This window comes from Podarcis cretensis (genome assembly GCF_951804945.1).
Source record: "Podarcis cretensis genome assembly, chromosome: 6".
NCBI classification, from domain to species: Eukaryota; Metazoa; Chordata; class Lepidosauria; order Squamata; family Lacertidae; genus Podarcis; species Podarcis cretensis.
The window spans coordinates 54,146,040-54,159,823 of NC_137175.1; the positions used below are offsets into that span (position 1 = coordinate 54,146,040).

The 13,784-nt window shown below is 43.7% G+C and overlaps 1 protein-coding gene across 3 annotated transcripts in view; it reads right to left on the reverse strand.

Annotated features, from left to right (window-relative positions):
* The window catches only part of LOC307218218 (phosphatidylinositol 3-kinase regulatory subunit gamma), a 240,605-nt gene that overhangs the window by 143,117 nt on the left and 83,704 nt on the right, over positions 1 to 13,784 (reverse strand). For all 3 annotated transcript variants that reach the window (XM_079980307.1, XM_079980305.1, XM_079980306.1), the window contains 2 exons: positions 8,513 to 8,714; positions 7,397 to 7,482 (listed from right to left, as the gene is read on the reverse strand). In XM_079980307.1, coding sequence (XP_079836433.1) covers positions 7,397 to 7,482; positions 8,513 to 8,714 — 288 coding nt within the window. The remainder of the gene's footprint in view (positions 1 to 7,396; positions 7,483 to 8,512; positions 8,715 to 13,784) is intronic.

The window sequence follows — 13,784 nt, forward strand, 5'->3', positions numbered from 1 at the left end:
CTTATAAGCAAATTTATTAATCTGAGAGGTTTATGGTAGAGAATATGGCAATGCCTCTCAACCTGATTTGAAGCTTAATCATATACCAACCTGTAGTAAAAAAAAAGAGGAGAGGAGAACCTATGATTTCCTAACACATGGCTGAAGCAGAGAGAAAAGATGCATACCAACTTTGCTTAATTGCTTGGTGAGAGCTCTGAGTAGAGCAATAAATGTGAGATAGAGGCTGGGAAGGTTGATTTATGAGGATTTACCAGAAGAAACACATGTGGATATTGCATGGCTATAGGATGACCAAGAGGGGAGAGAGGGAGGGAGGGAGGGAGAGAGAACAACTTTGGGCCTCTGAAGGCAATTAGCAAACTGTACTTTACTTTTAGTGCTATACTTGCCCTATCGTAAATGTGCGCTGGGACTGGCATCAGCAGAGAGATATTCTTTCACCACACTTTGGCAGTAGATGGTTCTTTATTGCAATTTGTTATGAGGGGCCACTTTTGAGATGTCTACTTATGGACTAAAAAGGAGGGGCAGGAAATTGATTTTTTAAATGTAATAATGGAGCTGGTGGGGTGTTCCCTGGGAAAGAATGCATAGCACACTTTTTTCCTTGGCACCAACAAATCCAGTTTTGTTCTGAAGTATGAAAATATGGGGGACGCAGGTGGCGCTGTGGGTTAAAGCCTCAGCGCCTAGGGCTTGCCGATCAAAAGGTCGGCGGTTCGAATCCCTGCGGCGGGGTGCGCTCCCGCTGCTCGGTCCCAGCGCCTGCCAACCTAGCAGTTCGAAAGCACCTCCGGGTGCAAGTAGATAAATAGGGACCGCTTACCAGCGGGAAGGTAAACGGCGTTTCCGTGTGCGGCTCTGGCTCGCCAGAGCAGCGATGTCACGCTGGCCACGTGACCCGGAAGTGTCTCCGGACAGCGCTGGCCCCTGGCCTCTTAAGTGAGATGGGCGCACAACCCCAGAGTCTGTCAAGACTGGCCCGTACGGGCAGGGGTACCTTTACCTTTACCTTTATGAAAATATGGGGAAGATGTCGGATGCACTTGGTTAGCACAGTTGTGATAATCTTTTCCACATTGCCATAGCATGCTTGGGTGTCGTATGTCCAACCTGCATTCACGGGAAGGTAAATAATCAGTGCTTGTTAATTCTGGATGGGACATGCAAGACTGTTGACTGGAAAGGTGTCATGCAACAAAGCCTGCTTTTGAAACAGAGAGGGGAACCAAGTGGCTTCCCAGCCCCAGAGAGTTTAGATGCCAGAAAGTCCAGGTTGAGACAGCCACTCAGCAAAGGAGCATGTACCTGATCCCATAGGAACAGAGCAGCTCACAAGTTAAGAGGCTCCTGGGGAGTAAAGGGCTCTTCAAGAGCAGTGTTGGAAACTCCCATTGTTCTAGGTGCATTTTGTGACAGGGAATTTCATTAGCACAAGCAGTTTCTGAGGTCTTGGCGCAGTCCTGCATCTAAGATTTCAGAATAAACTACAGAGTGGAAGGAAAGGAGGACCTTTTTCTGCCTCCCCACTTCCAGCTACTCTCTGAAGACTGGAGAAGAGACCTTCTAAAGAATGTTAGGGGGGTTTGCAGTGGAAGGACTAGACCATGTGAAGAATGAACATAATATTTTAGCTGCAATTCATTCATTTTCAGCTTCGTATTCTTGTTATAAAAAAGAGTGCCTAGACATTCCGTTGTTGCACCCATAACCTAGGTTTAAGGTGCCATTTAGCTTCTAGCTTTCATATCTCAGTTTCTAACACTGCTCAAGAGCAGGACTAAGTGCTTGCATCTGATTCTGGGCAGAAACTACATCAATTCTTAGCTGAGGTCTTGTAGCTACTAAAACAATGTATGTGCCAGGGGTCAGCAAACTTTTTCAGCAGGGGGCCGGTCCACTGTCCCTCAGCCCTTGTGGGGGTGTGTGGAATATATATATATATATATATATATATATATATATATATATATTGGGGGGAATGAACGAATTCCTATGCCCCACAAATAACCCAGAAATGCGTTTTAAATAAAAGGACACATTCTACTCATGTAAAAGCACACTGATACCCGGACCGTCCATGGGCCGGATTCAGAATGTGATTGGGTTTGATCCAGCCCCTGGGCCTTAGCTTGCCTACCCATGATGTATGCCTTTCAGCTACCAGACTTTTGGCTAACCTGCCTTGCTCCACCTCTTGACTGACCTACGCTGTCTACTCTCCTGCGCTGCCTACTCTCTGGACCGCTACTCAACAATTCTGCCTTTTGGACTGTGCTTAATCCTGGACTGCTTTATTTTATTTTGACCACAGCTTCACCTAGACACAACTTTTCAGGCTCTTCTTGTTCCTGACTTGATGCAGGAAGAGGAAACTGAGGGAAAATAGCTGAAGTAGAAGTTGGCTTGAGGAAAATGGAGACTGAGACAAGGAAGAGCTAACGAGAGAGGTAGATCAGAACTTAATTTCAGATATTAATATGAATCAACCTGCTAATTCCTTAGTTTCAAACTTTTAAAATAGATCTTGAACGTTCTCTTAAAACAAGAATGATAGAAGAAAAAGACAACCAAATATAAATATATTATAAGCAATGTGAGCCAGCAACTTGAAGCAGGGATTTAGCCTGAATGATTTTGAAAGTACATACTTGTGGTCATTTCTGGATGCATTTACTGTTAATATAAGCATAAGCTGTATCTTTAGCAATAGAAAGTCAACGTCCAAAGTTTTTTCTTTGTCACAGAAGGATGAGTCTAACAGCTATAAAAAGTTACAGATAGGTAGCCGTGTTGGTCTGCCATAGTCAAAACAAAAAAATTCCTTCCAGTAGCACCTTAAAGACCAACTAAGTCAGTTCTTGGTATGAGCTTTCGTGTGCATGCACACTTCTTCAGATACACTGAAACAGAAGTTTCCAGACCCTTCTATATAGTGAGAAGGTGGGGAGGGGTATTACTCAGAAGGGTGGTGGGAATGGGTGATTGGCAGATAGCTGTGATGAGCCTATAAAAAGCCTGTGATGAGCTGTGATGAGCCTATAAAAAGCCAATTCTAATCAAGATGTACATGTCCAAAGTAAAACACGTCAGAGTAGCAGGAAAGCTGAAAGAAACTCTTAAATAAGTGAAGATCGAACCTAAAAATAACCCCCCAGGTCAATTTGCATATCGCATTAATCAACTTTTGTATAACCTCATGCAAACAAATGTCTAAACTCAATTGGTTAAACTGGACAAGCATCTCTGATTCAAGTCTTGCTTATGCTAATAACTTACCATTCGTCCGTGCTGACTTCTACTTAATTTACAGTACAATCCTATCCGTTTCTACTCAAAAGTACATCCTATTGATACAATCCTATATCCGCTTTTCTGGGGGTAAGCCAAACTCAGTGAGACTTGTTTGAGTAGACATGAGTAGCACTGTGCTGTTAGTCTTCAGTGGCATTGCCGAGAATCTACTAAAAACATCTGGAAGTAGATGGAATGGCTCATAAATTTTAGCTACTCTTGGCAGGGCAGGATTGAAAGCAAGGCAAGAAAGTCCCTATCTAGGATGAGCATTTGTCCCAGAATTTTTCAGAGCATTCCTGAGCATACTTTGCAGATTGTTTTACTGGAAAAGCCACATTTTAAATACACAAAGGAAATGAAAAACTCTTCAGTTCACCTAGGGAACAAATATGCCATAGTGGTAGCCAAGCTCATGCTTTACATTAGGCCTAGTTGTGCCTCTTGAATTCTGCCATCACAGGAGGCAGCCTAGTTCCACACTTCAGTCTCCTGTGGCGTCACTTCACAAAGTTTCCAGCAGCAAATATTACACCTACTGTTGATCTGACGGCCTGCCCACAGTGCAAGCTCCTTCAGCCCCCAAATGACAAAATATTGATTGCATTCTTTTCTGCTACAACAGGTTAATAGTACTGAGACACAAGCAGAACAAAGAAGGATATGCCTCTGATAGGCACCATCGCCTCAACTAAATACTACCAGTAGTTAGTTTGTTGTTATTTAGCTACACAGAAGTCACCAGTGCTGGTAATTAATCCCTGCTGGACTGAGAAACCATCAAACAGGATGGTTTAGTCTAGCTAAATTCCCATCTTTAAGCAAATGGAAACAATCTCTCCATGTGGGGAAAAACCACTCATCAGAAATTCATAGGTTAAGCAAGTTTATTTGGTACATCTGAAAGTTATAACTCTATTGATAAATGTCTTCTCTAGCAAGACAGTGAATCAATAGGGCTTCAGGATATGGAGTAGTCATGAGGAAAGTCCTCAGTCCCGTCATATGCCTCAAGAATTACCTCTTCATAACCTTGCTGAACCTAGCTGGTCAGATGATAAATGCAAACAGGATCAGGAGCCATTGCTTCTGCCAATAAACTTCATGTGAGCAAACAGTGAGTTGGAAAATACAGCAAACACAACTTCCCTTCCCCTTCCCTTCCGTGTGCTGGACTCTTCCCAAAGTCAACCCTCACCAAAGGCGTTCCTGTAACATCACCTCAGCGATTCCCTGAAGAGCAATTAAACCGTCCCCAGCTGCCAGCTGTGCTGCCGATCAAACTAACGACCATGGACAAAGACAAGGAGGCGAGACAAACTTGGATCTTCCATTCCTGCCCCAGGCAGGGTGAACACCTTTTTGCCAGAAAGACGGAAGGCACCAGGGCCATGAAAGTGACCATAGAACTGACAGTTGGGTGGTGAATTCCCTAGGGCTCCTCTGTTTCCTTCCTCTGTGATTATCAGAAGCAAGCCTGTGAGAGGAGCTTTAGCAAAGCCACATAATAGTGTCTTAACTGGTCTGCCTCAGGGGACTTCAGTGAACCTCTGACCTGAAGGCTGTAGGGCAGGTGTCACTCTGGTGTGAAAAAAAGAGTCTTCCTCCCTTCCTCCTAGTAGGGGTCTACTGTTGACAACAGCCGGTAGAGACACAACAGACTCACGTGCTGCTACAGATCATTACATTAATAGTTGAAACAATAATTTTCCATGCATTTCCATTTTGGTTTTGCAATCTGACGGGGGAGAGATATTCATCAGACAGTTAACAAATCAAACAAATATATTTCCCCATGTCTGGAACACAAATTGCAATGCAGACTGTGCTATGCAAAAGCCCAGAAATACTCATGTCTAAACTTTAGGCAACTGCAGTCCTCGAGTCAGCCCATAGGGCACAACTTGGGGATTGCTTCAAGCAGTGCCTTAAAAATAAAAAATAAAAATCCATCTGCCTTGAGAGACAATGGAGTGCACCTCTAGGGGTGAAGTCAGTCTGCTGGAGAATCACAGCTCCTGCTGTGGCTGCAGAGAATGGTAACTTGGGAGCAAGGGAATTGTGCCATTCTTGAGTTTGTCTAGCTAAGATTGGAAAAGCTCCCAAATCCAGCTGAGCCCCACTCAGAGCTCATTTATGCTTCTTCCAAGACCTGTGTGTCTAGCCCTTTCTCTACCTTGTCTGCATTTACATGTTTGACCTACCACAGGGAATGCACAATCCCCTATAAACTTAATAAAAGAACCTTTGGTTTTTTTTCTGAATTCCTTTCCAGTATCAAAGACTCAGTCAAATAATAGGCAAAATTTTAATGCAGATGTCAGAAGTACATAGAAAATGGTGGGTTCCCCTTCCACTGCCCATTAACAAAAACAAGTGGGAAACTCCCCAAGGCTATTTTGGTTCACCTTGAACCACAATATATTGGCACAGCCAGTTTGCAATGTGGTAGTTCATCTTAGAGGGTGATATTCAACTAAGTTTTACTCAGAGTAGATCCACTGAAATTAATTACTAAGTCAGGTCTATTATTTTAAATGGGTCCAACATGAGTAAAATTTAGCTAAATATACCCAGCATAATTTCCTCCAGCTTACTGGGTGGAATTCAACATCATGCTATTGTAAACATTATACCTGCACATGCATACCAGCTTGCCAAATGGAACAATCCCCCTCCCCCCCCCGCATGCTGTTATGGGGGTTCTCCCAACCCCTGCAGAGTCAGCTGTCTGGGGCATAGGTGCAAGCAGGGGAAGGATAGGGGGTAATCCTCATTGTACATTTGGAAGCCTTTGTGCAGGCCTTCTGCTGAAGAAGTTTGTTATGTGGATCCCACCCACTATATCTAAACATGTCTATCCTTAGTTTTTAAAAGATTTTGGAGTGCATTTTGTTAGAGCTAAACTGAAATGAATGTGTGTGTTGAGAAGAGAGGTGAACATTTTTCTTCCCCTGTGAAATGCATACCTATTTCAGAATTCTTTGGGAGGGGCCTCCACACAAGGGTGAAAATGCTTGCAGAATGGTTCCCTACCCAGTACACATTCCACACAACGGCAATGTGTTATGCCCTCTCACTGAACTGACTTTGCAACTTCATCACTTAGCTAAATGTGATTGTTCTTTCTGGCTACATTATCCCAAAGAAATGGAAATAATTATGTTCAATGAAATGATGTTATGATGCTACACAGCCAAATCTGATGGCATTGTCCTGGGGCTAATTCAGAGTGAGGGCATAAAGCACTGCCTTTACTCTGAACTGACCTTGTGATATTGCCACATAGACAAACCTGATTGTATACATGGCTCCATTGTCCTGGCCATGTAATCCTACAAGAAATAATGGCAATGAAAATGTTGCTGATCAGACCTGCAAACAAGTTTTGAAAAGTTATGAAAATAGTGACCAGCAGGAGTTTCCAGAGAATATTTTCACAGCAAAGATTTGGTGCTGTACTATACGAATGTTTGCACTCTGCATTACATGCACATAGATGGGATAAGACGTTAGTTTCCTGTACGTCCTACAACAGAAAAGCAAATCAGTCTGACATCAACACTGAAGCTGTAGCACATCTAGCACATCAAGCTTTGAAGGGACAAGTATCTTGTTATCCTGGAGGCTCTCTAAGAAGTTACTTTGCTTCCAATTTAGTACCAAAGTGCTGACCCTCCAGCAGGTAACAGTTGGTGCAAAGCTTCCAGAAAGTATCATACTTCCCTCACCATTCTCTGTCACAATTGTAGAATAGGTCTGCTCACAAATACAACTAATTATGGTCGCATACATTCCATATGTACAAACTGAAATAAAAGCACTCCAACTTAACCCAGCTGAACACAATACATGAAGCTAGTGAAACACAAGGAAACTCTTCACATCAAAAGGAATGCACATTCCAGACTTTCTCCATAAAGGCTCAGGGCCAATTTCATGTGCCCCAAATCCAGTACTTAGGAGCAGAATGAATCGCACAGATAGCCTCGTAGCAAAGACCAGTTTTCAGATTCAGCATATTATTAGCCACACAATACAGTCAGCCTGATCTCATTCCATAATGTTTTGTAAGCCATTATGTTCAATGAATTCCTACCTGGTGCTGCCTGGATCTCTGACACTCCACCAGCGATGATAAGAGCCTCAATAATCTTCACATGGTGCTCAGGATTCAGTTCCATGCTAGGAAAACAAGGACAAAGAACTTAGTACAATGTTAGTCATGGCTTCTGCTTGCTCAGTTTGCCTGCAATAGAAGAGGGAATCAGACACTGAGACCAGTCAGAGAAATCCAAACCCATAATCCGCCATGCTGCAAGCAGTTTGGATGAGGTGGAGGTGTTTCCCTGCCCAGCCCTGCCAGTGATGAGTACCCCAATGCACCCACCCAGGCCACTGCCAGTAATAGTGAGCAGAACCAAAAGAACCAGGGTGCTTAGGGGAAAAGGTGAAACTGAGCAGGCACTGAGATCACGGGATGGAAACAGGATCATGTGACTACAATGGACTTGATCCAGACCTCTTCACTGAGGCAGGTTGGCAGATGACCAAGTGAAGAGGCTACTTTTCCTGCCTTCACCTTCTACCCTGGCTGGCATGAGCAGTGGGGCTGTGGATTTGATGGTGGCTATGTTGTTCCATTAAGCCCCACTGCTGAAGGGCAGAGGTTTGGAATGATCCCTTGGACATGCCAATCCAAGAATCTCTGCAACCTGGGTCCCTGCATTGCACAAGCTTCATGGGAAACAAAGATTTATGGTCTGTGAGTGCTGCTCCCAATTTCAGTGCCTGGTTTAAAAGTTACTTGAATAGCTGCCACAGTTTTAGGCTTGCCTTCATTAAATTATGATTCCTTATTGATTTACATTTCTTCCTTTGTCTTTGTTTATATGTATGTATTTATTTGCTTCACTGATATGCCATCTTTCTGCCAAATATTCAAGGCAGCAGTTATATGTATGATGGTCCACTGAAAGCCATTGTCTAAAGCCCTTTGTCTTGGAGTCTTGGAAACTTCTCCAACAGAAATATAATTGGCTTCAACTTGGGACATTTCTGAAATTCAGGTGCAATTGGAACTCTTCTTGCTAGTGGGCAGGAACCAAATCTTATTTTTAACATCTTAGTTTTAAAATTGAGTTCCAGATTAGTCACGTGAGGGATGAGGAGGAGCAAATGAAGATGCTTCTGGTAAATAGTCCAGCAGTTTCACCTTGATGGGGATGGTTTAAAAAGCACGTCACTAAAAGCCTCTCCAAGCATCCTGGGTGTGAAGTGATTCTTGCTGCCATTCTGGCACAGTTTACAGAAATGCCTGGTCAGATGTTGCAGGAGGAGTCTGTGCCATTGAGGGAGACGTGGAGATTCTAGGATCAATTTTATCTGTTGACCACACTCCTCTGGGCTCTGAGTTTCTGCAGAAGAAAGACAGGAGAAAAGGAGATAGCTTTTATATACAGGTAAAAATTCAAGACAGGTAACTACTGTCTTCACTCACAATCTCAACTCTCCATTCTTGTCTCCATATTGCACACAGGTTTTGCTTCCACAGCTCCCCGCTGGCATTTTCCTGGAGAAACCTCTAGAATGCAGAGTCCATCTTGGCCGAACAGCATCTGGCTAGTTTATTTCAGGTTTGGGAGGCACCTTGCTCATTGTTGGCGTCTGCCATGGGCCAGTTTTATAGAGTTCCAGTTTAATTTGCACACATACATATTGGGAAAAGTGCTATCAGAGTTTGGATTGGATCATGGGGTTGGATCATGAGTTTGCTACAGCTGGCATTGCTTGAGTATAAATATACCATACTCAGGATACATCTGCTGGTGGAAAGGGAGTGGTGAGGAAAGCAATTCCCCTTCCTCCTGCAGCCCCCAATACCCCCACCTTGTTTTGGAATGCCCCCCCCAGCCCACCAGAGCAGATTTTTAGGGGGCATAGACGGCTGAAGGGGAAGGGGGGATTGATGAAAATTTGCCTCCTCTCCCATTCTGCCAGTTGGAGTCCTTCAAGTAGTGGGAAGCAAAGTGCCAATCCAACCCAATATATTCACTTAAAACCCAGTAGGTTGTGAGGCTGCTACATGTCCTGACCCTCTGCCTTCTGGTGTGGCAGTCATGAGCACTCAGGTTTCAGGTGCGACAGTGGATCAGCAAAAGTCAGCCAGGGGGTAGGGGGGTAGATTATGTCATTAATTCTCATACGTCAAGGGTGATTGGAGTACCTACATCCTAACTTTTTCACTCCTATTATCATCTGAAAAGCTGCCCTAGTGCACACACTTCTTGTGTTGATGTACTTAGTAGTGCATGCTAATATACAAGGAGTGCATATTTTGCACTCCTGTGGTATTTCCCTTTGGGAAACATCAAACCTGAAGGAAACACAAACAAGCAAACAAACCAAGTCCTACCTCTCAAAATCAGGAAATGGCCTTAGAAACTGAAAGCTGATTGCATTCTTTTTATGGCTTTCTGTTTGGTTTAGGAATATCCAGCACATATAGCTACCATTATGTTTTAAAGATTATGTGCACAAACCTACAGACTAGAAATTCTGCCAACCGATTGATGTATTTTGCTTACCAATCAATATTTTATTGGTAGATGCTGTTGCAAAGAGCAGATACCTACTACTCTTTTAGTCATTGATCCGTTTGTGATATAGCCTTTGGTGGATTTCCACACATATGAGCTAGTTAATCTAAATACGTGTCATTTGTTTTGGCCTTACAAGATTCCTAGATATCCTTTTAGTAGTTTCTATCTTGCTGGAGCAGCAGTTGGCTCCTCCATCCAGTTGCCCTGTTGTAATCATGGGAACAGCCAAATGAAATAGCAGGCGGAAGTCTCTTCTCCTGGGACCCACAGACGCGACAAAGTCTAGAGACAACGATATGGGGAAACAGCCAAGTTTATCCCTGGAGTGGAACAGATGGCACTTCTTTGGTCTTCTCTGGGAACTTCTAAACAGACCTTGCAAGGTTTTAGGATGCAAATACAGTGATACCTCAGGTTAAGTACTTAATTCATTCCGGAGGTCCGTTCTTAACCTGAAATTATTCTTAACCTGAAGCACCACTTTAGCTAATGGGGCCTCCTGCTGCCGCCGCGCCACCGGAACATGATTTCTATTCTCATCCTGAAGCAATGTTCTTAACCCGAGGTACTATTTCTGGGTTAGCAGAGTCTGTAACCTGAAGCGTATGTAACCTGAAGCATATGTAACAGAAGGTACCACAGAAGGTGTGTATCTGAAGAAGTGTGCATGCACATGAAAGCTCATACCAAGAACTAACTTAGTTGGTCTTTAAGGTGCTACTGGAAGGAATTTTTTTATTTTGTTTTGACTATGGCAGACCAACACGGCTACCTATCTGTAGAAGGTACAGGTAAAAGACGGGTGGTAGATACATTGACAGACAGACAACCAGAATCTTCTCATATGGCCTCAAGTAATTGGATCTATAGAATAAACTAAAGTGGCTTTAAATTCCATCAACACAGACTTTTAAAAACTGTTTTGCTCTGAGAGCAATGGCCTCTGTGAACTGTAACAGTTCTTTTTACAGTTATTACTTCTTGGTATTAATCTATAATGTAGTACTACATCTTGTTCTCTCTTTTGCACACACTATTTCTCTCTCACACACATACACCTGGCTATTTGTGTAATGACCAAAATGTCATTCTTGATCTAAAGCAGGCACAGCCACCTTCTGTGTCCTGGGGGTGGAGTGCTGTCATTCCATCCAGTGGCCCTGGACTGGGAATCCTACTTTGCTGCACAACATGACCCTTTGCTAGTGTTAGTGGTTCTATAATAAAAGACATGCCAGCTAGCAGGGGGGAAACCCAACTTTTATGGTGTTATGGAGCCCAGATGCACAGGCACGATGAGGATAATATTATATACAAAACCCAAAGAGATGTAAAAGTGAAATGAGAAACATCTGTATCTCACAACATCGTAAACATATGCATTTTCCTTACAAGCAAAACGATGGGCGAAATATTTATCGCAAGCTTGATTAAAATTTGCTGAGGCTGCTAGGGGCCAGATACAGTTGCTTAGCAAGCTGGATCTAGTCCCTGCACTGCCAGCTGGCCACTCCTGCTTTAAAGCGTTGAAGATCAGCTTTTTCCTTGGCAACCTCTGTCATCTTGAACAAGTCACAAGTTGTAGCTCTCATTCTATCCTCATCCTATCCTGCCTTGCAAGGTGTGTGAAGAGGAAGAGTTTGGATTTGATATCCCACTTTATCATTACCCGAAGGAGTCTCAAAGTGGCTGACAATCTTCTTTCCCTTCCTCCCCCACAACAAACACTCTGTGAGGTGAGTGGGGCTGAGAGACTTCAGAGAAGTGTGACTAGCCCAAGGTCACCCAGCAGCTGCATATGGAGGAGCGGAGATGCGAACCCGGTTCACCAGATTACAAGTCTACCGCTCTTAACCACTACACCACACTGCTTCTCCATAGAACCTCTCATAGAATCATAGAGATGGGAGGGGCCATGAGGGTCATCTAAGCCAACGCCCTGCAGTGTGGGAATCCTCTCCTCCCCAACATGCGGCCTGAATCCACAACTCTAGAAATAACACACCAGATATTGTGGTAAGCATTTGATCAGAGAAGAGAAATGGTCCTGGAGACATAAAATTCATCTCTTTTTGTGAGATTATCTATTTGCTTGGTGGACTTGGCATACCGTGTGTTCAAGAATATAATATTAAACACAGAAATAAGTCCCACTAATTTCAATGGGACTTCCTCCCTGTTCAAGATTCCAGCCCAAAGCTTGTAGTCTGACTACTAATGTGGATGGTTATTGAGAACGACACCACTTTTGAGATAGGAAACTCTTTCTTTCTATGGGGTCTCTTCAGATGGGCCTTGGCACAAATTTGTCAAATTTCTTCCAGCCCTCTGAATGTAGCCTGTATGCTACTCTCATTAGGTTGCTGGCACCTGTTCCTTAAAAAAAAAAAAAAAAAGAGCTGATCTTGAGAAAGTTTACTCAGCAACCACTGGCTCTACCACATCTGCAACATGAACGGCTGATGATAATAATTAGCGAGCAGGATTTGATGGTGTGGTGCTGCAGCTCGTTAACGAGGCTGCTGGGATGTGAAATGGGCTGGGCTATGCATCACTAATGAGGCAGTGGGGAAAGACTTCTGACCCAAGGGCCCATCAAACAAGACTGTTGGGAGAGGGTGGGAGGCAGCAGAACTACAGGAAACAGAGCTGCAATTAAGAGCAGGCAGACAAAGAGAGAATCAAATCAAAGACGAATGTGGTTAGGGGCTGGGGAGTGCACTGGCTCCAGCCTCAGAAAATCTGGGTTATTATAGCTCCCTAAATGCCTATGGGGGAGGATGAAGGGTATATCTGCAATGTGATGTGGGGAAGGCTTGGAACCATATTGGGCACCAACAAAGGACCCCTTCCTCCCCCCACAGCTTAGCTCTTTGCTAATAAAATGGTAGCCACTGCCAATCTTGGATGTCGCATCTTTTCTCAGCTAAAATTAAAAGGCAGATATGCAAACTTCCCTTGAACCAGCATATCCGTACTAGAGCTTTTGTACAAAACGATTCAATGTGTAATGAATCCAAGCTGCATTGTCTTCTCTATGCACACTTTTTTCTCTTTGTAGCATAAATCACTCTTATTGTTCATGTGGTGGTATGCCAAGGTACAGGTTTGTTATGCTTTTGAGCCAGCAAAAAGATGTGCATGATGCTTCCCTCTGGTGGATATGAACAGAGTTGCTCCAGTATGTGTCTCTGCCCTTCAACTTCTGGTATGACAAACAATAACTCAAGGTGCCACCAGTAGTGAATGTAGAGCCTGCCTGGACTTCTATATAGGAGTCTTTAACACTTCAGCTAAACTTACTGACTTAGCAGAACTCCTTCCAACAGCTCATCTCAGTAGTAGCAAATTAGCCAACCCCTAGCTGGAGACGGCACTAGAAACTTAACATGACTTAGTCAAGAAAGTCAAATCATGTCGTGCTGCCCACAGGTTGGTGGCACCACAGAAGGTGAAGTGTTGCCATAAACTTTGCATGGCCTAACACTTTGCATGGAAACTCAGTGCCCACCATTTTGATGCAGGCTGCATTACGAATCTTTTAAGTGTCCTGACTCCTGTGAGGAATTTCCCAAATTACTCGACAGGCTGCCCAGATTGGCATCAGGTTCTATGCTTCCTGGAATTTCCAACCCAAATGTGAACCAGCTTGTTACCCTGCAGGAGAATCTTGACCTGGCAGAGATGCATAATAACATTCATGCTTTCCATTGCTCTGATGGACTTTTCACAAGCCCAGCCTTATGTAGTCTTATAAGATATTGCTTGGCTACTGTCCAGTGAGTGGGGGTTGGGAACCGAGAAGATCCTTTTGCTCAATCCTGAAGGATTTTCTGTGCTAAAATCCTTTATGCCATTGTGCCTGTGTGGCTCAGATTTCAAATT